The sequence below is a fragment of the Rutilus rutilus genome, assembly GCF_951802725.1.
Source record: "Rutilus rutilus genome assembly, chromosome: 12".
Lineage (NCBI taxonomy): Eukaryota > Metazoa > Chordata > Actinopteri > Cypriniformes > Leuciscidae > Rutilus > Rutilus rutilus.
Window position 1 is genome coordinate 33,487,454 of NC_140217.1, and position 25,093 is coordinate 33,512,546.

The following is a 25,093-nucleotide window of genomic DNA, read 5'->3' on the forward strand; positions in this document are numbered from 1 at the left end:
TTGAGCTAATGTATATACATACATAAGCCCCTTTCACACATACAGTCTTTACTGGTAAATTACTGGTAAAGTACAGTTGGCATGGATGGTATCTCTCTGGTAAAAAAAAAAAGCTTGTGTGAGCTTGTGTATTTTCCGGAAAAGTCATTCTGGTAATTTGATGGTAATTACTGGGATTGCTGTGTGAAAGGGGCCATAAACTACTATTCAAAAGTTTGGGTTTGAAAAGTTTTTGAAAGTCACTAAGCCCAATAAGGCTGAATTTATTTGATCAAAAATACAGTAAAAACAGTAATAATGTGAAGTATTTTAATATATTCCTGTGATGGCAAAGCTGCATTTTCAGCATCATTACTCCAGTCTTCAGTCACATGATCCTTCAGAAATTATGAAGAAACATTTGAAAACAGTTGTGGTGCATTTTTTCTGGAAACTGTGATGCATTTTTCTCAGGATTCCTTGATGAATATATTTATCAGCATTTATTCACTTTTGGTCAATATAAAAGTTTCAATTCTTAAAAAAACAACAACAAAAAAACGGCCCCCAATCTTTTGAATGGTAGTCTATGTATGTGTATGTATGTATGTATTGTGGCTTTGGAAAAATGCATTGTTGAATACATAAAATGACATCTTTAAAAATGTATGCATTTGCATTACTCACATGCAAATTGTAGTGTGGCTCTCTTGCTGAGAATGGTTCCCCGGGCGTTGGAGGCAGTGCATTGGTAGACACCACTGTCTTGGTCTCGATCCAGGCCAGTAATGATCAGGTTACCTCCAGACAGGCGACGCCTCTCGTCACCATGAAGATCAATGAACGTTCCGTTTAGAGACCATCTGGAGAGACGCAAACACAATCAGGAGTGTGGTCTCCAGAGAAGCTAACTAACCAATATTCATCACATGCATCGATCTGATGAAGCCAGCTTCATTATACAGCCACATTCAGCATAAAACAAAGCTCATTGCTGACATTTGTTTTCCTTCTTTGTTCTTCTGCAGTACAGCCAGACTAACAACTGATGAAAGCAAGCAAAACAGCTCTCAAGAATCAGAAATGCCTAATTATTTATTGACCCTGAAGATGTGCAATGGGTAGTTGTGAGTTGGTTTTACTTTCTAAATATAAAATAAAGCTTTCACACTCAACTATGAAAGGTTCATTATTTTTCAGAGTGATTTCAGTTATGTAGCTACACTTGCATGTGTAATATACAAACTTTCCAACATGGAGTGTGAAGAAAAAGAGCAAATTAGTAAATCGGACTGCTTGACAAAAAATAATGTGATATCTTAAGAATATTCAGAATGCAGTAATCATTGCTGGGTGCTAAATGATTTTTTATATATATATATATATATATATAAATATATATAAAGAACATCTGATCCCAACTATTAAATTAAGTATAAAGTTAGTTCACCCTCAATTGTAGCAGACATGATGGACTATGGACATACAACATTGTCCAAAAATGTCCAAATACATTTTATGTACATTTAACTTCTTTTTGTAAGATAGTATGCTTAAAAAGTGTGATTGAACTTTCTTTCTTTAAAATAAATGCCATTTGGTTTAATAATTTGTAATCTAATGCAATGAACATTCCTACTTTCTGGGCCACTGTACATCTAAGAAGGCTGTAATTTGTGGGTTTATATTGTTTTCTACTTAAACAGTAGGAAAATCATATTACAAAGAGGCACATTTTCCATCAGAAAACCAACATAATCAATGAGCGCAATCCTAAAATGTATACCAACTTAGGTATCATGGAAAAATGATTAAATGTGTACCTTTTCAAGTTATTCAATATCTCGAATTCTACTATTCAGAATTGACCTTAAAAATTGTTATGCTAAATCAGGCATTTGTTGTTTGAGACAGTCAAAACTTGGCAGAAGACCTTAGAATTGACAGAAACAATGGGGAAAAAGGTGTTGGCAGGATCTACATTATTCCACTTGTGTGAAAAAAAAAAAAAAAAATGTGGAGTGGACAACGTGGTTTCTCCCAGATCTGACAGACAACAAAGCTTATCTACTGCAGCTCTTCGAAGCTCATTTCTACTGCATTATTTATTGATCTCAGTGTGGCAGTCGAGTTAATCTGACTCCTTTAGTCATCATTTGTGAGTCTAATATCATAGCCAGCCACTGTATTTGATATCATTTACTGTGACATTCGGCCTGCAGGGTTACACAGTTGATTACTGCAAGGCTGCTTGCTGTAAATACAGACAATATTTGTGTTCTCACAAAGTAGTCAAATATTATATTACAACATCAAACTAATCTAGTTTTCCATTACACTTTCAATAGCGTGATAAATCAACAAAGCTCCTACATCTAACATACGGTGGGGTCTTGTGTATATAAAATGAATGAAATAACCGGTCTATTATCCTGAAAGAATATAATATCATCTGTGTTGGTACATATTCGCCTGCACAAAATAATGTTGTCATCTATTTCTTTGGTTCTCAAACAATTTAGGCAACTTTAATCAAACCAGAACATTCACAGACCTCTTCCAACCTTTCTTTCATACCCCTTTCTCTTTGTCTTATGCAAGTGTTCATATAAATCTAGTTTTTCCAAAAGTGCAACAAATTTTATTAACTATATATTTTCTATTGGGGGGGGGGGGGGGGGGGGGTGGCGGGGTGGGATAGGGGGTGGATGACTAGTAAAAAATAGTTTATTTAAAGTCGCAATGCAATGCAAGTAGAGTCTGATCTTTTCTTCTGTACTGTATATCCGAGTGAAATGGTTTATAAAAAAGAAAAAAAAATTAGGGCGGGACTTCAATCCAATAGTTGTTGATTGGATGAAGGCAGAGATGTATTTGTAATAAAGGTTTATGAAGACAAAATGTAAGTCCAACATTACATTACCAGAAATTTCTCAATGAAGATTAAGGTAAAACCAAATCATGGATGAATAGTTATAATAAAAAGTTCCAATAAAATCAATAACATGCATTGAGAAAATAGACTTTAAGGGTGCAATACCTTGTTACTGGGGCAGTACCCTCATATCTATCTATAAAGGGTACATATTAGTACTTTAATGGTGCATATATCCGTTTCCACGATGACACCTATAGCTTCATCCATGCTCCTATTGGCTGTTTACCTGATTCGAACACTTTTGGAGACTAACAGTTGCATGTTAACATTACCGGTACATATATATATATATACAGTATATATATATATATTTGTTTTTGTTTTTTGTTTAATCTGGCCATCTAACAGTGGTAGGTTAAAGTAACAGAATTCAGCCTGATGGTAATTGGTGCATGAATGATCGTTTTTAAAGGCTAGACAAAGAATTATAAACAATCCAGTCTCCAAGGAGCTCCTTAACAAGAATCAAAAAGGCTTAGTAGTGACAGGGAGCCAAAGTATTTTCAGATAATGAGTATAAAAAAGTTATCTGAGAAGTTTAATGGACAATTATGCTGCCCCCGCACAGCAGACTGTCCAAGCCTCCATCAGCATCACTGTCGTTATGATCCTCACAGCTATTATTACTGTCACTATTAACGTCACCTCATCATAATTATCATTATAATCTCTGTTATTTCAGACTACATTAACAAACTGCCCAGAGACAAAGCCTACACCTGGGGTCTCATTTATAAAACTGTGCGTAGGATCCTTACTAAAAGCGTACGTACGCCCGAAAGCCAAAAATGGCATACGATAAAAAATATTCAGATTTATAAAACCGTGCGTACGCCAGAACCTGTGCTGAATTCCCTTTATAAATCCCAGTCAGCGGAAGATTGTGCACACATGAGTCTCCTCCCTGAAAAAAACATATATGGAGCTTGCAACGCCTGGTCTTGCTATGCATATCCTCATCTGCATATCATTTGCATATGCATATTCATCCATGTGATATCATGTTTAACGGTACAAAACATTAGGAAAATATGAGATATGGATGTGCTGTCACATTACATTGCTAAAAATTATTTAGTAGCCTATCCTTGCCTTGTTTTTGAATAAATAAATCCAAAATACATTTCAGAGAAAGTTTTTCTCAATCTTTTCCACTGGCCAAATAGTATTTTTAATAGCTTTATATTTTTAGATAGGCCTTATTGTGCATTGTTTGCACGAAAATATTTTCTCGGACAATCTGCTATTAACATGATAAGAAATTCTCTCTGTAGTTAAACATTAAAACACAGCGTGCCACAGGAAAAGTGTTCGAAAGCATTGCATCTACTACAAATATTTATATTTATTAGAATATATATATTTTTTGTAACTTCTCAGTAATGATTTCATGTAATTTAAGTGTTAACTCCATTAATGAGAATGGAATATTTAATTTAAATGTTTATATCAGATGTAAAACATAGTTTAAACATTATTTTATTTATTGTGAACATGCACTGTATTTATGATTAGGACTCATAATGAAGATTTACGGTTTTCCTTCATCTGCAGTTAGATATATAGGCTATGCTACATGCAGTCAGTTTCACTAAACGGCCCAACGCGCTTGCTAGCGCGGACATTTAAGAAGGGATGGATGTTTGCTTCATGTGATAGGCTTGGTGAGTGAAATTATATTTGTATTATCTTACTGTATATGTATAATTTTCTTTACATTTTCTGTCTAAAAGTGAACAAAAAGCCATTAACTCCAGTTCACCATCGGTGTCGCCAAACTGCTCCGTCTCCAAAATGTTCGTACGCATGGGTCAGAGTTTGCGTGCAGGTGCACAAGAAATTGTTATAAATCACAACTTATGCGTCGGAAGTGGCGTAGGCTACGCCTCTTTCAGGGCTTGTTTTGTGCGTACGCAACGGTTATAAATGAGGCCCCCTGGTCATTAGAAATACATAAAAGTATCACGAAAAATGGATGTGAAAAGTGCAAAAAAAAAAAACAGTCAGCTCCAATTATCTTTCCAAAAGAATGCTCCGCACTTCTTCTTACAACCGGGAAAGCAACCAGCATTCAACAAAGATCACGGTAGAGCCGAGCTAATGAGGGCCGACACAGGAGCACCTCTGACTTGCTCAGTGTAATCTCTGCATTTTAACCAGCTCTCCTTCACATTCTCGTCTCTGATGACTGCCTGCTCCATGGACCAGGTTTCATATCCTTACAATCTCAAAAGCATGCTAGGCAGGTTGAAAAAGCTGTCAGGTTAAGTGTAGGTTGGGAAAACAGATTCTTGGCTTTTTCAAAGGATTTAAAACAGCACCGAAGGGAGGATTAAAGTGAGTAAAACAGAACTTTTCCTCACTAACAACGCCAAGGTCATGGGTTTGATTCCCTAGGAATATAGCCTGAATGCAAGTAGTTAAAACTAATGTAAAACTTATATGTAAATACTTTCTGTATGAGTGCTTGTCAACCACAAGAGCACACAAAGGATTGTGTCATGGAGTCATGGCTGTCCTATGGCCTCAATTTGCCTCACAGCTTGCCTTATCCCTCCCTGTTATCCCTCCCTGTGGACCCACACTACCACATTAATGCAACTTCACTTTTGCTGGACCAAAAAGAACAAACCACAAAATACTAGAGAGATACAAAGGTCAGGGTTTTTACTGCATTGTACATTTTCGGCTAAATGTTGGCATGCTTTTGCTCTGTGCTTTTATATGATAAGCGCTAAATGTTCTTCATAGAGCGGACCAATTATCTAAGTGGGGCGAATGAAGCCTTGTTGCATGCAAGGGTCGCATAAAGCACAGCAGCATGTTCTGTAGATATGCTAAAATATTATCGCTTTAGAAACACATCACAGGAAACTAAACTTTTTATATTTAAAGCGTTACTGGGGAAGTCAAACAACTCTGCTAAACACCATAAACAGCTAGACAGCCTTAGCAAACAGCATTGACAAAAAGTAGAGAAACACCAACAGAAATTAAGGCTTTTCATTAGAAGAAAAGTCAGTTGTGGTCAAGGGTGCAGTCAATCGGAACTAGATTTAACTTAATTAACATACACTAATATACACTACCGTACAAAACTTTGGGTTCGGTAAGATTTTTTTTAAATAAATCAATACTTACTTATTAAGCTATAAAATTATCAAAAGTGACAGTGAAGACTTTTACATTGTTACAAACTTTTTTATTTCAAATAAATGCTGTTCTTTCTAGTCATCAAAGAATCCCAAATTGGTTTACACAAACATATTAAGCAGCACAACTGCTTTTTATCAATTAAATATTGATAATAATAATAATAATAAATGTTTCTAGAGCATCTAAGCATATTAGAATGATTACTGATTAGTATGACACTGAAGACTGGAGTAATGATGCTGAAAATTCAAGATGCTGAATTTTTTTTTTTTTTTTTTTTAATAATATTTTACATTATTACTTATTTTTTTACTGGATTTTTGATCAAATAAATGCAACCTTAGTGAGCATAAAGGCATTCTTAAAAAAAAAAAAAAAAAAGGTATATAATTTCTTGGTTTTTATATAATCCTATAAGTGCAAAAGACTACAGCAACTCAATTTTCTTTAAAAAGCTTTCTTGAGATAAGAGCCGAAGCCAGCCAAGTGCACTTCTCTGACTCAGCTCTGAGTTACTTTTCTATGGAATCTGAAACTGAGATGCAAAATAGCCTGGCGCGTTGTGTTCTCAAAGTTCACACCGGCCCCTGCAGACACTGAAATACCACCAGTCTCTGTTGGAACACTGACTATTTCTTTTGACAAAGAAAGTAGCGGGATTCTCATTGGAGACTCTTCTTCCTCTTACTGTTTTGAAGCAGAATTGGCCAACCTTCAGACAACATTAGCTGGCTCAACTGTTCTTTGCTAACACACTTGAAATGACTGCTGGGGAGGACTGAACTTTTCGGGTGCCTCTTGACCAGATTGGATGTTATAAGACAAGCCTTGAAGAATTTAATGTCAGAGAGAACTCAGCAAATTTCTTTTGCAAAATTTCTCACCACCATTGCGAAGATATTATCTTTATAGTGTCTTCAATCTTATCAGTGTCTGGATGTATTGTTGTAAAGTTCATTGAATGAATGGTGTAGGTTTTTATCAGACACAGAAAGAGAAAATGTCCCCAGAAAGCAAGACAATACACAGCTGGGGAATACATGTTGGGGAAACTTCTTTGAAACTGTAGCTTACCAAATTATTAATAGAGTACATTTTCATAATAAGTACAGTAGTTGAAGTATAGTAACATGTTTTTTTTATTTTATATATCAGTTATACAAACTACTAAAAATATATAACTATCAAACGACAATTTATGATATTATCAAAACATGGCACCAAAAAATGTCAATTAGGGTGACACGTTAAACTTGAACAGATACATTTACTCTAAGTACAGATTTTTTTTAAATGTGAAACTTGAACAGATTCAACTAAAAAGAGAGAGTTAAAAATATAGCAATGTACACAATTATAAATAATTATATTGAGGATTTATTACGAAAATGCATTTACATTTTTATAAAAAAATCTTAAATAATTAATTAAATGAAGAATTAAAGAATTAAAATTGTGCACAGAAAATCTGTGATTATTTTTTTGTTCATTTACAAGAACTGTACTAACTAATTCATTACAACTTTCCAATACTTTGAATTTTCAAATAAATCGAATTTTCCATCAGAAAGGGCTGTTTGGTCATGCAACATTATTACTCATTCGACAACTGAACTACTGTCATGCTACTGACAAATGTAGTTAGCAGTGCCACTACTTTTAGCTGTTTCATGCTTGATAGACAGTTTCCTCTCTTTTACTGTACAAAAATGAAACAGTTATATGTACAAAATGTTTAAAAGCAATCACACACTCAGCTGGTTCAGGAAAATGATTTTTATGACAGTCCAAAACCAAATATACCTAATATCTGTGAGAAGGGAATTAAAGAATTAAGGAAGTGCAGTGTATTTCAGTGTGACAAAGCTGGAAATGACTATTTTGCATGTTGTTGAATATATGCATAAGCCTCTTCATTTCCTTTCCACCAGAGTTTATTTATGGTTACATATCTGCATAAAAAAAAAAAATCTGATCTGGGTCGAACTTATTCGACCTTGGAGACTCTAGCTGTATTGTTTGTTCAAAAGTAAAGGTAGCATCATGACTTAAACTGTCAGTGTGCTCTTCTTCTTTTTGAACATTGATACTCTCGTAATGTTCAGTTAAATTGGTGTTTTCCACAAAGATTGCACTAAAAGGAAATGTAAGCGTTTAAATCGAATGTCACTCACAAGGTTATTATTTCCCTCCCTAGTGCTTGCCTGAGCATTTACATGATGCTGACCCAAGCTACGAAACACAATATACCACAGAGCTAGAGCACACTGCTATTTTCAGAGCAGACGCCTCACCGGGGAATATGCGGGACAGTATCTTAGAATCTCTAGCACAAATTAGTCATTTAGATCCCTCCCAATTTCAAAGCCAATTTCCGTCCTTACAGTAGCATGCATACCCCTCTCAGAAAGATAAATTTGGAATGCTAATCCCTAAAGCTCTTGCTGAGATGTGTACACAGAGTAATGGATTGTTGAACATATCTTCGGAAGTAGGCTAAATTGCCTTTTTGTAATTTTTTTAGATCAGTCTTTAGCGAAGCTAGCTGATGCACATTTAAAATTGTTGACACTGGTGAAACTCTGGAAAGCAAATGAAAATGGGTCACAGTCAATACCATTGGGATATAGGCTGCTAGGAATACAGTAGTTTACTGGATTTATGCAATGGCAAACCCGAAGGACAGATAAATTGCCTCTCACCTGGAAATCAATAGCAATCAGTGCCAATCCTCTTCAAGTTGATCCTTATGGGAGTAAGCTGCCAATTTGCCAAAACCAACTGCTTAAATGGTTTGTAATAGCAATGAAAGGATGCATAAACTGCTAGCATTCCTACCTGTACTGAGGGGAAGGGACTCCAGATGCCTCACAGGTTAAAACAGCCTCCTGCTCAGGGGAATGGATGGGCAGTATCAGGTCCTCCGGTTCCGTTTTCCAGCTTGGACCAATAAACTTTGTGTCTTCGGCTTGTGCTGATGAGACTGAGACAGAGGAAGTAAAAAACTATTTTTAGAACCCATTGTCGAACTTTATTGTTTATTACAAAGTTTATTATTTTGTATTATTTATACATCTATAGGGATAGTTAGGGATAGTCATAATTTACTCACCTTCAAGTTGTTCCAAACCTGTAAGACTTTCTTTATTCTGCTGAACACAAAAGAAGATATTTTCAAGAATATGGGTAACCAAACAGTTGATGGGCCCCATTGACTTCCATAGTATTTTTTCCATACTATGGAAGTCAATGGGGCCCATCAAATTTTGGTTACCCATTTTATTCAAAATATCTTCTTTTTGCGTTCCACAGAAGAAGGACATTAGTACAGGTTTGAAACAACATTAGGGTGAGTAAATTATGACAGACTTTCATTTTTGGGTGAACTATCCCTTTAAGGAAACTCAAAGGATTGGATGCATAAATGTATCTCAAAGATCCATTCAATATCCAAATCTGGTGATTGTTGCGATAAGTCTTTAACCACAAAGGCAAAACAAGGATCAAAGCATTATAATATATTACAAAAGAGTATGGTGCTTGTATTATAAAATATAGTACTATAATAGATGTATAAAAAATGTAACTGATGCAAAACGCCAATATTGTTTGATTATATTTTGCATGCTTTGACAGCTGCTTTCATTTGAGAAAGTTGAACATATCCAGAACTACAGTAAATGCCATTATTTACACATCTTTTGCAGCTCCATTTGTAAGAATTTTATCTAAATAAATTCCAAACACATGCAGCCATTATTTTCTCTGTATTCATTAACATTATACAGGGATACACCTGCAGCCATATTTGTGAGACAGCCAGAGAATTCTGCAAACATACTGAAACCCCACACTACAGGAAAATACACTCCTGTGTCAGCTGCTGTTGTGGAAATATCAACAGATAAAAGTTGTGTGTTTCATTTCTGAAATTACACACCATTACTATACGTTATTTGATGCATGTACTGGTTATAATTGTTCTGTGTTTTGGTTTCATGAATACAAGATGAAAAGAAAATGATTAAGTCTTTATTTCTCCACACAATAGCATCTGCACTCTCATTAATCAAATGTTACTTCTGTTATAAATACTGCCAACAATGAACAAAAATAAGTGGCCTCTGTGTTCCATTTGTAATCCATTGCATCCAGAGAGGCAGGAAGAGGCAGTAGTTTATAATAAGATACAGACAAGCCTCCATCCCACCCCATAATCATCTTTGACAAACACGGGTATTGGGCCACAGCCTACCTGCCTTTGTGGAGATCAACCATAAATGGATGTATAAAAGGACTGGATAAAGAAAAATATATATTATATATAACCTACTGTTCACATGTTTGGGTTCAGTAAGATTTTCGCTTTTTGAAAGAAATTAAAAGGGTCCTGTTATTCTGTGTTAGATTCTCTGCTGTCCGGCCTCAATCATTGCCTGTCTTTTGGATTGTGATTGTCAGCCTCCTGCCCAGACCTCTTGCCTGTCCTTTTGAAATATGTATGTTTTCTGCCTGCCTCGACCTAAGCCTGTCCCTGTTTACGATTCTGTATTGCCTTCTGCATTGCCCCTGCTGTGTCTCGACCCGGTATTGTTTGACTCTGACCAAAATAAAGCTGCAGACGGATTCTCACTCCTCTGACTCCTCATTACAGTATAAAAAAAAAAAAAACGACAGTATTAAAAAAAAAACAGCGACTTTAAGTGGTAAAAAAATTTCTCAATATTACTGTTATCACTTAGCCTGGGTTTCCCCATGCTGCCTTGGACACCATGGACCAGATTTTCCCCTCAAAAAGGGAACCAATCACAGAACGGGGAGGGAGCAGCAAGACGATGACGATGTCTATGCGACACACCGAAGCAGTTTGTTTATATCTATGGATCCAACATGGCAGCAGACACGAAGTTACCTTTCGATGCAGCCTTAGATAGTGTTCTAAGTAGTTTAGAACGCAAGTTTATTTCGTCTTCTTCCTCGTTGAATTTCTGTCTCTCTCTCTCTCTCTCTCTCTCTCTCTCTCTCTCTCTCTCTCTCTCTCTATATATATATATATATATATTTTATATATATATATATATATATATATATATATAAATGAAAAATAACTTGAGGCTCAAAATTAGGGTTAGGTGTTATTTATTTATATTGTGTGTGAGTGGTGATTTCCTGTTAAAGTTTAGTATACTTGAAAATAAAGGATTACTTCCTCAATATATTTATATTTATTTTCAGGATATAATATGATATTTCAATTCAACGATATTCAAAACAACAATATTCTCAAGATGAATGCGTGTATAAACTCAGCACACCTTGTCTCAAACCTCCACCGAGGACTGAATGAATCGAAGGCTTAAGATCATAATGAAATTGTTTCTTGCATGACAGTCCATTGCAACACATTCAGAAAAAAGAAAAAGAAAAGAAAAAACAGCAGGACAATAATTTACCTGTGAGGCAGCCAATGATTGATAGCACCACAAGTCGTTTCCATAGTAACGTCATCTTTAGTTGCCAAGGGCAAGTACGACTCTCATCCAATTGCTTGTGAATGGAATGATTTCTCCCTTGAATGTGAGAAGTATAATCTGTGGGGGAAAGTAATTACAGAAATAATTAAAATAAGACATTTTGAATCATATATGACAGACACGCTGCTTCTATTGACATATCTGAAAGATTACACTCCTGTTTAAAAGTGATCCCCTTGACTGTAGGGACAAATGCTGGTGAAATGTTGTTGGATCAAAGAGAAAGTTAACAAATGAGTTGTTTTCAATGTGACGGCAACTAAAATATTAAAGCACTGCAAACAAAAGCCCTGAGTCAAAAATGTGCAATCAATGCAATGATATTTTGAGTGTAAATGACAGATGGAAGTGTCGCTTCGATGGAAGAATAAAACAAGAAAGCAGACAGCTAGAATCCCCCAACTGTTAACTCCTTAAAAATATTCATTGCACATTTAAAAGAAAGTAACAACTGCTTTTGAGAATTTCTGCTTTTGTTGTGAAGCCTGATGCAGTCTAAATTATGCATTATTATTCACAATACCAAAGAAACAAACAGAAACCTGCAACATCAGAGAATTCAGGGGGCTGGAATTTGTTGACCTCAAAAGCTACTTTCTCTTGACTATTAATAGGAGCTAGAAGCCAACCTAAATACTGTTAGTCGCTTTCACTAGCACATAGAATTCCACCCACATATACAGACAAAATGACATCTTCGGAGGCCCTGCGTAGGGTTGAATCTGACACAATAATTCGCAATGACTTCTCGGAGGACCTTTCATTTTGATTACCAGAAATGCAGCCATTTACATATGAGGTTTATGCATATTTCAATTACAAAGTGATGCCATCTTGCAGGAAATATTCTTGCATTCGAAATGGGGCCTTAAAGTTTTGAAATACTTTAAACTTAACACATCCTCAAAATACCCATTTTCACCTGTTTTTTTAATCCGTCTCTTTTCATCTGTCCTCATTTCTTCTAGGAGGGTCTATGGGTGGGTAAATTTATGTTTTTTCCCCCAGATCTTTCGATCTAATGGACATAATAAGCTTGTGCAAATTACATATGAACGAGCCCAGGGACGATGGAAAAACATATTGAGGGCATCAGGTTTTGTTTCTGCTCTGATAGCCTCAAGACCATGAAGAACGCTGTGAGTGTGTGTTAGAAATCAGGAATGGTGAGAGAACATTGTGCTTGGTATGTTTTTTGTCAAACCAAATTTGGGTCTTCAGCTTGAGCCCCAAGTTTAAATCCCATCTGGCTAGAGAGCTTCCCATAATGTTCCTCGCATTAGTCTTTTGTGGCTATTCGAACGCTTTTGACCACGCAAGCTTTTACACTACGAAAGCAATCCGCGTTTTCGACTACCTCTGAAAGTGGTCGAAAGTGGACAAGCTCAAAGCATTTTAGACCCCATTTACACCTGTATTTAGCTTCATACACTTGTGATCTGATCGACCAAAACGCATCTTAATACCAGGGCCTAATAACAGAGCCTTAGTGAATTATCAGTTTTCACAGCAATGCCATAGAAGAACCATTTTTGGTTCCCCAAATAACCTTTCAGTGAACAGCTCTTAGAACCATTTTTTCTTAGTGTGAAGAACATTTTAATATCTAAAGAAAATAACCTTTTTCCTCTATAAAGATCTCTCTGTAAAATGGAAAGGTTCCAGGATGTTAAAGGTTCTATATGGAACCATAGATGCCTAAAGAACCTTTATATTTAAGAATGTATATTGATAATAGATCATCTATTTCACTTATTATTCACTATATAGTAGCGATGCTTTATATGTTGCTCTTTTATAGGCATCTGGATCAAAAAGCTACTGTATTTAATTAATACTCAGATGTTTTCTTGACAGACTGGAATGCACTTTGGGATTTTTTTTTATAACATTTCATGAGGAGCTCGCTCCTGTTAGTATTTTGCTTTGAAAATCCCTAACTGTCACAGTTCCAGCTCTATGGCCTGAGGCAATATGATTTTTTTTCCCCTGTCTACAGAGCCAGTTAGTCAGCCTTTTTTAAACACCCTGAGGTTTAAAACCATTTGTATACACCCTTTTCTCAGTTCAGATTCATAAAGCTTACTCATTTCTGGTATACTGGCCCTTTAAATCAATAAACGCATGAAGGCTTAGAGGAAGGGTAATCTGCAATCTTTGCATTATAATTGCATAATCTTCAGAGGAGCCCCTTGTTTAGCGATGTATCCTAGTGGGGATAACTGCTGGGTGTCTGTCATAATTGCAGGGACAGGGGGTCTCTGGGAGGATTTGCCTGGCGTCTTTTAAGTTTGGGGAAGCATTATGCCGCAGGAAACTCTGTCAGATTGGATTACACAGCTCGGCTTTTTACACAGCACAAGAGGGAAGAGGAACTGTAGTTACAGTCCTCCCATGAAAAGCATTTCAGTTGTCATTGTTTTTCATTGTGACCTCTGTATGTAACCTGAATGCAGTGGCGTAACTTTGTTTTAAAAAGTCGGTGGGACAGGAGTGTGTGTGTGCGGAGGGGGGGATTTTTTCCATGTCAATAAATTAAACTCAATTTCAGTAGTACAGTCAGTTTAATTTATTGACATAAAACCCATGTTTAATGTCATAGTTTCATCCTTACATCTACTACTATAATACAATATATTGTTAGTCTCGAGAGTATTTACATTAGTGAATATGTAGATTATAGATTTGTTTGTCCAAATGGACTGGTGGTTGCATTTTTGTTAAGAGTGCCAGAGGTTCTGGGGTCACATTTGTTCACATTAAAACCAAAGATGTTCATCACGTTTTGTGCATTTTGTTTTGTGATTTCACCGGAATGAATAGAGAGTTAAGCGATATATTGAAGCGCTCGTCTGTGTGAAGACACGCATTTCATGAGTGCCAAGAGAACACTGTTGCCTTCCGCCACTGATAACAGCGGCAACAAGCACTCAGCATGATTTCGAAAACAACACATTCCACCGCCAGAGCGCCTATTATTTAACACTAACGAACAAATTGCTAATCAACTAGAGATGTTTATTTTGTATTATGTACTTCAGTGCTGCGAGATGTTTGAAAAATGTGGTTGGGACAATGTCAACCCATGGCAAAAAAAGTGGTGGGGTGTCCAAACCGCAAATTACACTTATGCCTGCATGCAACCCCCAAAAAATACACTGACAGGCACATCAACAAAATAAAGGACAGCTCACACCCCACAGCAAGGTTTTCAAGGGCAGATTTCTGTTGAAAAAATGTGGGTTAACAAAAATAGATGTAGTTTTCAAATAGCTTGCATGTCACATCCAGCAACACGAGAGACAGGGCATGAATTGCAATTACAATTAATCTCTCATGATCCTCCAAAAAAACTGAGCTGGGGTGTGATTTTTCCACCAGCTTCCAACCAACTTATTAAGCAAAATTATGAGCATTTGACTGGCAAATATAATGAGGCAATGCGGCATCACCTCAGCAACAGTGCTACCATTGCATCCTTCTATTGCACCAGTAAATGAGATCACTACTTGGTTAGCATGAACATTGTTTTGGCATATCTATTTAATATAAGAAGTGGTTAAAGGCATATGTTTTGCCTTTGAATTCATGCTGATTTCATACATACATGTCAAGATCTGAGGACTGGACCAACATGCAACATGAGGTCTACATGTAATTATAATCCACTAACACAATGTATTACATAGATGATCAACATGCCAAGCACTGTTGGTCTCATTATGGTGCATGATAGGCCAGCAGCCCACTGGTTGATGATGAAAATTATATATTGAGCCAATCATTGAGTAAATCTCCCACTTTAAGCTATGAAATAGATTCCATGATAGATGGTGATTTTGTGGTTGGTTATGCAATAAATCCCGTCTACTGATTCCTCAGTTAGTAGATTACTTATCAAAACAATACCCCAGTACTAATGGTTTATGTTAGAGTTTAAAAAAGACATAAAAAGTAATAGTTTGTGTCAACAAGTGTTTATTAATTGTCAGCCCAATATTTGCCCCAATTATTTCTCTTTCATGTATTGTAAAAACATAACGGGTTTGTAAAATTGTGCAACATTATAACCTTAACATCCGCGTTTTTTTGTTGAACAGTATGTGCATACCTTATTAAAATTTTAACAGTTAGCCTATTATGTAACATTAGCCTCGTCATATAACATTTCACAGGTCTTCAGTATAAAAAGAATAATGGATCTGTACTCTCATCAGATCTTCACTCAACCGGTTCGAAATAGTTCATAATAGAATAAGACAAAATCCATGTAGTCTAATTGCTGTCATCGTCCTCCTGCCACATACTCTCTTAGGTCGTAGTCATGGCTCATTGGTTTGCATTAAGAAAAACAAGCTTGTCAACATGTCAAGGATGCAGAATGGTCATTGCGTGCTCAAGAACTCAATGACTTCCGACAGCGCTGACTAGTGGTTGAACTAATCGACTACCCAACTAGTCTATGCAAGCCCTAATGTGTTCCTAGATCAACATCATATTTTTTATAAACTAAATTATTTTTAGTCAATTAGATTTTAGGGTTAGGTGTAGGCTAGTGGTTCTCATCTGTTGAGTTGCCATCCTGACAGCCCTGAAAAACAATGTTTTTTGGCTGGATTGTTGTTCCAAAACCAAAAACTAATGTTGATTAATGAACACGTCCTACTTGGCAAACTCAGTCATCTCTTGACAAGCTGAAGTTCTAGAGGGAACAGCCCCTAAACCATTCCCGCCATGCTCTTGAGCAAGCCACTTAACCCTAGGTTACTCCAGGGGGATTTTCTCTTTAATAAGTGTGCTTTAAGATGCTTTGGGAAAAAGTGTCAGTTGAACCTTAGCATTATGTTTACTTTTAATCATAATTACTGTAGATCAACTGCTTGGTATTAACATTTGGTGTAGGAGCTGGTTTCATACTCCTGCTATAAATCATCAGCTTTTGTAACAATGTGCTGAAGTTGACTGTATTGTCTTTTAGCCAATGGTAATAAATCATGTTCCATGCATCAAACCATAGCAATTCAAGGTAGAAAGACCATCTGCTTCCAGCATGGTTTGAAGATGATCTGACTCGAATTTGGTGAAAATTGGACAAATGGTCTAGGAAGAGTTTGTAAAAGTATATTTTTTTAAAGAAAATCAAAATGGTGGACAGGAATCCTTGGTATCTGTGTTCTCAGCATGACCAAATGAATCTATTAAGACCAGTTTCATTACAAAAGCCAAAATTAATGAAAAGCTATTTGTATTTAAATTTCATTATAATTTTTGATGACGAGATGGGGGTCTCGAAACCATTTAAGCACGTTCATTTTGAGACACTCAGTAATGATACGTTCATGCGCTCGTAACAGATAGCATTTTACAAAAAAAATTCGAAATAAAATTGGGTATTGTTTGACTTGGCATGCTGCACCGAATCTAAAGAGACCAGTTTCTGGTTTTCTCCTCACCGCTAAGAGGCACCGTGCCGAAACTGTGCAGGTATCATCAGGGCATAGGCAAGTTGTCATAACACACCCCAATTTTGGTCTGAATAAAGCATTGCGGAGATGTAGCCTTTTAGACTTTTGAAACGCGCTGGTGAACGCGCGCACAGAACGGTGATTAAAAACATGAATACCCATGCCCATCCTCTCAGGATACCTGGAATCAGTGTTACAAGTCCCAGGCACATCGTTTTACCATTTTTGTAGCATAAATACCATCAAAATGATAAGAGCATCGGATCTTCCAATGTTTCTCTATGGCGCTGAAACCTAAAGATGTCCGAGTTTCGGTCCCTGTGCAACTGATATTCAACTGCCATTGGCTCATCTGCATTCGAGGGGAGGGGCTTACTGATAGGTCAATTATTGGCACCCCTGATAAATATGATCAAAGATGGCTGTAAGAATAAATTTGCATTGTTTATCCTTTTAATCTTCCATTCAAAAAATTCGCAAAAATCGAACCTTTCTTTGAAATAAAATGGGATCTCCAAAACTCGTTGGCCACAATTATTGGCACCCCTAGAATTGTTTATGAGTAAAATATCTCTGAAGTATATTCCCATTAATATAATTTTTTTTTTTTTTTAAATTAGCACACCTATGAACATGACTATGAACATGAAATAATCTAGCTAAGTATTCAACTTTGCCACATTTATTTCTCACCAAAAGTACAAAGTAAAAAAAAACAACAAAAAAAACATCCCTCATTGTTCTAATCCTACTCAGTGAAACAGTAAAGTTTGTAAGATTCATGAGCCAATCATGGCACTAGCCAACGATAAGGTATGGCTTGGTAAAAAAAAACAAAATGAGAAAAAAGATACAGCGAAGTGACTATGTCTGCAGAGGAGACCAACAGATCCTATGATGATGATAAGCATCCCTGGCCACATCTTTCTCCGCTATTCAGTTTCCGAGGTAGTAAGGATAAAAGCTTTCTCATGAGCTGCAAACTCTGTCTGCCGAAGCATGTGGAAATATCAGCCTTTTACAACTCCTCTCTGAAATTGCGCAAACCATTGAGGCAAACGGGCAAGCTAAAGTTAAATATGCCGAATAAGTTAGTAACTGCCAAAATGAATTGAATTAATTTGATCATATGCAAATTATATTTGTAAAATTGGTAGATCCGAACCCGTTTATTTGTTAATTGCTTATAAACACTTTTTGTCAGGGGTTGTCCTGCAGTGAAACATGACATTGACAAATCCAACATGACTTAGTGCGACTTCGCCGCGCTTACTTTACAGTATGTGCCACTTCACCTAGAGCCTGTAGGGCAAAATGAAACAGGGCATGCATTACTCTAAAGTACTAATTTTGTGAAAGCTGAAATAGGGCTTTTTAATTACATTTCATCATCATGAAAAAAGCCTTGAAAAAACTACATAGCTAGCATAGTTTAAGCAACTGCCTATCCTGCACTTGTATTAGTAATCAATCAGAGGAATAAAACTTTCAACAAGTAGGCTAGATTTTAAATGTAAATTTTCAGTTTCATTGAGAAAAATGCTATAAAATGTACATAATAATATTTAATGAAGTTAAATGTGTCATTACAGAGAAAGCACCCACAGAAAATGAAAGGTTATCAAAACTGCATTGCTCAGCGAATTAAAAGAAAAAAAAAGAGACTCCATCTTCTACATCTTCAAGCAAGCAATGCAGAATTGACCAGATCGTTTTATTATCGGACCACGCTAGATAAGCTGGTCATCAGCTTTATTTGTGAAGGCCTTCAGTCATTCTCAGTAGTTGAACAACCTGCCTTCAAGACCCTGGTTAACTGGTGCGTTTGAGAATTCAAGAAGCTTGCATGTCAGAAAAGCCATAACAGCTAAGCTTAGAAACGAGGAGATTGTGTCAACAACAACAGACTGTCGGAGTGTGAGGCAGAGAAGCTACATCAGGGTCACTGCTCACTGGATTGATGAGACAGTAGACCGGAGATCTGCAGCTTTAGCTTGCAAACGTCTCAGAGGGAGCCACACATTCGATGTACTTGCATCTACCTTTGATTATATCCACAGCCAATCTCACATACGTGACAACAACTACAGACAGTGGGTCTAATTTTTTGAAGAGACTGACGTGACAGTAGCTGACACTGAGGTTGATGATGACACTGATGATGACACTGAACATGAAGAGGAAGTAGAGTATCATTTTGGCAGCTGATTCTGTTTTAGAATATCATCTTCCAAAACACCAGCAATGTGCATGCCAACTGTTAAACCTAGTGGCAATAGCAATGCTTCTGCAGCTGAAACTCAGAATGTGATCTACAGAAAGCATAATGCTCTGCTTTTTCTAAGTGCAATGCTATGTGGAACAAAACTGCAAGATCTTCAGCAGCTTCTGAGGTAGTAGACGCTGAGTGCCACCTGCAGTTTATAAGACAAACCAAACTCGGTGGTGTTCACTACACCTGGCTGTCGAAAGGGTGGTCCATATAATTAAAGACCATGTTGAGGAGGCGATGCGGAATGTGTGTGGAGCCTTCAAAGTAAACATGTAACTGCTCTCTTAGTTATTTAACTGAATATTTTGCATTTGTAAATCAAGGTTATTACTAAAGCTTGGTTGGCATATAAATATATAATATCTTGTAGGTTGAATCCAGCTGAGATTGCATTTCTGGCTGAGTATGTAGCAGTGATGAAGCCTGTTACATTAGCACTCACTGTCTTACAGTCTGGGAGCAACATCCACATGGGATGTTTGCTGTGTTCCACTAAGGGCAAAACTGAGGAGAATGGAGGCCTCCAGTAAATTATGTTTGTCACTGATGCAAGCATTACAAGAATGACTCCAAAAGAGTTTTGGGAAAATGATGGACGACCCTGAGCTTATCGCAGCTCCCATCCTTTTGTCAAGATTCAAGACTTTGTGGACATCTGACACCCAAATCATTGAAAGAGGAAGGATAACCCGACAGCACTTCAGGTACTGCTTGTACCATCATCATGCATGTTGCTCACATTTTCTTTTAACATTCACTCTAAACAGTTGTTCAATGTATCACTTTGGTGTTTTTTGTTGGGACGGGCTAAGTGGGGGCGGTCTTAATCTTTATTCTTTGAATAACTAACAAAACCAATTTTTAAATATGTTCAAGTTACTATTGTATCTAATATGTTTTATGTATAATACATTTTGTGGGGCTATCTGTACCATGCTGATCTTTTTCATGGTTCTGTTATAACAGTCTACAGTACAGTACATCATTGAGATTCTCAATATTTTCTTTCACTAAACCTGAAGATACATTTGTATTAAATAAGTTTGAGATTCATTGATAAGGTTGTTTTCTGTAGATTTTACTTCAGGCAATTCCAAAACACAGCATGCTGTTTAGATATCAAACATTTTTATCATGTGTTTTTTTGTAAAACATTTTGTTGCAGCTGAATACCATGAACACAAAACAGCAGCCTTCAGAACACTTTCATGAGGAACTTTTGCCTATGGTTTTACCAAAACTACCCAGAAAAATACAACTACACTAAACATAAAGACAAGTAAACAGTAATAAAATAAGAACAAATAAAAAATTATCAATAGCACAAATAAATGCTACTGAACAAAGTTCAGGTACAGAAACTGAAATCAAACGTAATCAAAATATGTCAAATAACTGCATAGTTTTCATTTATAAATAGACTAGACTGCTGTAATTTCAAGCCAAATGCACGGATCCAGTATACTGGTACACACGTGTTTTCTTTCCCAACTGTTCACCTTCACTTAAGACAAAACTGACTGTGTATACAAGGATATTTTGACATAATTTTGTGCATATTTATGATCAATTCAGCATTTGTGCACTATATGAGAGCCGTCTCTCTGTACTCGCTTTGGATGTGTGCACAGCACAAAAAAAAGCGCACAAGTGCCAAATTGAATTCCCTTTCAATTCTTCTTTCACTTTAAAATCACATTAGGTACTATAATGTAGTAACTTGAGTAGCTATTTAACATACTACTTATTTACTCTTACTTGAGTCATGAGTCATGAAACAAGTGAATTGTTTCTTAAGTAGCAATGCTTTTACTTAAGTAAAAAATTTCATTACTCTTTCCACCACTAGTGTTGAGGGGCAAGGAGAGGAAGTGCACTTAACAGTAAGATGGCAGCCAGCGATCCATCCCTCTCTTTTTGTGTAACTCAAACTTTCAAGCTTCAAAAAGGATGCTAAATTATTATTTTTATTTTATGGCTGAATACAAATGCTGATATTACAATTATTTACTATTTTGTTAAAGTACATTAAAAATAAAACACTAAAAATTTAAATCATGTGAATTTAAGCATCACAACCTTATAATGTACAGTGTGAAACATTTATTTTGAGATTGGCTACAGATTACTGTGTTGGCAAAAGATTAACAGTGTTATTAAATCATTAGTGTTTTTAAAGATTAACCTTAGGTGAGCATTAGATAATGGCAGAGGTAATCTAATTGTAAAAACTGAGTTTGTAAATGAACAATTACAACACCAACAATACTGATAATTATAATTTAAAAAAATCTAATATTGGCTGATTTGGTATACCGATATGCATTCATGTGAAATTGTGAACATATTGCTCTTTTGAGGCAAATGGTCAGTTAATTGCTTGATCTGTTACATTAAATCACTCAGAAAGATTCATTTATGAATCAGACTGATCCGGTTCTCAAGATCAACTACCTAACTCAATGATTTGAACAGTTAACAGTTGACTGGAGGGGAAGATTATTGGTGAAAAATGACCAACTTGAATTCAGAAGACTTAAAATACAGCGTCACCAAGTAAATTCCTCCATGGACTTTCTTCTCTGTTTCTCTCCCAAAGAAGTGTATGGAAGTAATGGGTTTAGAGAACATGATGACAAATTTTTCATTTTGAGGTGAACTTTTCCTTTAGGCCTCAATGAAAGATTTAAAAAATAAAAAGATAGGGAAAACGCACAAAGATAACAAGAGAGAAAAAAAGTTTGTGATCCAGACTGCAAAAAGCGAATTCTAAAGATGGATATTAAGAAAGAGGGGGAAAAAAAAAACTCTGTTATATAAACTAACATTACTTTCATCTCTAATGAATTCCTCCCACATGTTCAAATTTATCTTTAGTCTGTCTTTAAATAAACTTTATACGCCACAATGAGATAAATAAATAGTCTCGGAGGAAGCCAAGCTGTGCTGTGGAGTGGTTCGACTGAATTCTGCACATTGCTGTTTCCCAGTGTTCTCACCTCTAATTTGGCTGTGCTTGTTAGCAACAAAATGAGATGAGACATGCATCCCAGATGCATCCATAAATAAACATGAACACACGAGAGAAGGATCCCATTCCTATTTGAATAGCAGATGTGGTGCGGATAGAGAGCCGAATGTATTTTCTCCTGTGAGTCCTTCCTCTCTCTGTCTCACTCCTGCAATACATAATGGCACTAAAGTTCTCAAAGCTTAGTCACACCTTTGTGAGATTATAAACCAGGCGATAGAAGGAGTGTTGGCTGATCTGAGGAGAGGCTGATAGTTTATTGATCCACCTAACACTTGTTTGAGGGTTTACTTCAAAAGCAACCAACCCAGATCAGATCACTATCATAAAAGTATTACACAAGTATGTGTTTTACCCTCTCACTGACAATTGTGGGGTTCTCAGATTTTTTGACAAATTCATTTCCATGGTGTTTCCAGACATTCCTGGTTACTGTATGGAATTAGATTAAACAACTAGTGTACAATTGGCTCCAACAGGACCATCAAAAGAGAGAATGATTTTCCATGCAGACAAGTAATACCGGTATTCTATTTTTTTTTTTTTTTTAAAGAACAATATCTAACCAATTACATATTTAGAACAGAGTAAATGGGCTGGGCATGGAAGTATTCCTTGACATTTCTCTTCATGGAATTCCATATACATGTAGCTTCTATTGTGTGGGATGCATTATAAGAGAATTGTGTTACGGGTGACTATCAGAATGGAGATGCTGAAGAACAGCACCTGCCAGTTTTTATTTTTATCCCATATACATTGTCTCTTGAGTCTGAGGAAATGTGAGGTTATCTGCAGTAAGAGTGATGTGTGTGCCCCATGTGATCTTCTGCCCTACATGACTGAGATCAGTATGCAGTTCACCTAATAAATCACATGTGCAGCTGCTACAAAAGCATAAGGCGCTGTCAGAATTCACAGATAATTCAAAAATTAAAAATGGCCGCAAAATATGCTTTGTTTACTTTCCCCCAAAGAAAGCTGTTTAAATTTGTTTAACAACAGCTGATTAAATTGTTTTGCACTGTTTTTGATATATCATAGGTCAAAGAACATAATTAAGGGTCATCATCATGTCAAGATGGCGGATGTAGCTAGTACTCACGGGCTATCGCTACCACACACCTGCATACCTGAATAACGTCCATCATCGATCAAGAAGTAAGTCCTCACTTAAATTCAGTGCTTTGAAAGTAGGCCTACGAGGTTTCGGAGATAGATTTTCCATACTATTCCCCGGCTTTTCTACGCACAATCAGTTTGTTTAGATCAGTTTAGTCTGATTGATTCTCGAACGATGCGTTTATGATTAGCGAATCAAAAACCTGCGATGATCTTAGTACGATTCCTGATTCTCTTTTTATAGTAAAAAAAAAAAAAAAAAAAAACGATTAATTTTTTGTGATCCGATTCTTTTCAGTGAATAAAATGCAGGAGGGTATAGCCCGATTCCCCAACGATGAACGACTCTAATGATCTGATTCTTTTGTTGTGAGTTGAACTTATCCCTGAATCGCAAGTTATTCGTTTTATGTTCGCTAAACAAACCAGGAAAGTCTATGTTGTACAGCTCTTGAGACTCAAATGTCAGCGTTGATAGGCTACACATGAACGATATGAGTTATGTTCTTGTGTATCAAATGACTGAATGAATGGAATGCAACATTGTGTGTTTTTTTATTTGCTATTGATACTCTAAAAAAAAGTCTGTTTAAACGCCTTTTGAAAGAATTCTGTTTAAATAGTACGATCTGTTCTTTTGAAATCAATGATCGCATCGACTGCCGAGTATAGTAGGCTAAATTCATTAAGAATGGCATTTCTTGTTATTTCCTCATATGCCTTCCTTAAAGTAGACTTAAAGATTGCAAGTGGAATCGTTAAGATTCGTCAGACTCAGAAACGTTGAATTCCTTCCCATTAATTATCAGTTTATTGCATTCTAGAAATCATAGGGGTCGTTGCCAGGTTTCCATGTGTAAAACTGCTCTTGATTTTCGTATTTAATCATTTATTATTCATTATATCGATAATGTATCATTTAGATTATTTGGCATCTCGAATAAAACTTGGGCTAACAGTTTAACTTTGAATAATCTTGCAGTGCATACTAGCTAATGAATCAACTCACCGAGTCACCGTGATGCGCTCCTGTTCACTGTATTCCGAGTCAAAATGAGAGAAGACTGGGAATTTACTCCATATTCAGTGATGGGATGAAACTTGGCACCTCTAACCCCATAATGTCGTCGGCAACATCTTTCCTGATATCGTTCTCTCACTTTTAGTACAAAATAAATGCCCTCTAAATCGAAGACTGTGTGGAGACGGTCAGGAGAACGAGATTTATTCCCTCTCGCGCACAGAGATGCTCCTCGTATTCCCGCAAGCGCCCCGCAATTAGTCCACGAATCACAGCGCTCTGGCGTATTCACCGCACACGCGTGCCCCGAGATCGGTTTCGACCAGCAGAGTGATCCACAAGACGGTTGGTTGGGTATATATGATGCGTATCCCCTCCTCCAGTCTCTCAGTGGATGAAATGCGCAGTTGTGGTACCTAACATACAACAGAGTGTCTCTGTAAGCACGCCCCAAATTCAGTGAGCAAAGTGCCTCAAAGGGAAGATTTGTATGTGATAGTGATCATTTGCATCACTTGTCTAACGCCTGACCTCTCAGTGCCATTTGTGGTTTGTGATATTGTAATTCAAAATTG

General features: G+C 36.5%; 1 protein-coding gene across 1 annotated transcript in view; it reads right to left on the bottom strand.

The window, feature by feature from the left end:
* cntn3b (contactin 3b) overlaps positions 1-24,886 on the bottom strand; it is a 66,711-nt gene extending 41,825 nt beyond the window's left edge. Inside the window, exons 1-4 of the mRNA XM_084426318.1 lie at positions 24,507-24,886; positions 11,527-11,664; positions 8,912-9,056; positions 667-842 (exon numbers count right to left, since the gene is read on the bottom strand). Coding sequence (XP_084282444.1) covers positions 667-842; positions 8,912-9,056; positions 11,527-11,581 — 376 coding nt within the window. The 5' untranslated portion in view covers positions 11,582-11,664; positions 24,507-24,886. The remainder of the gene's footprint in view (positions 1-666; positions 843-8,911; positions 9,057-11,526; positions 11,665-24,506) is intronic.
* Between the last annotated feature and the right edge of the window lie 207 nt (positions 24,887-25,093).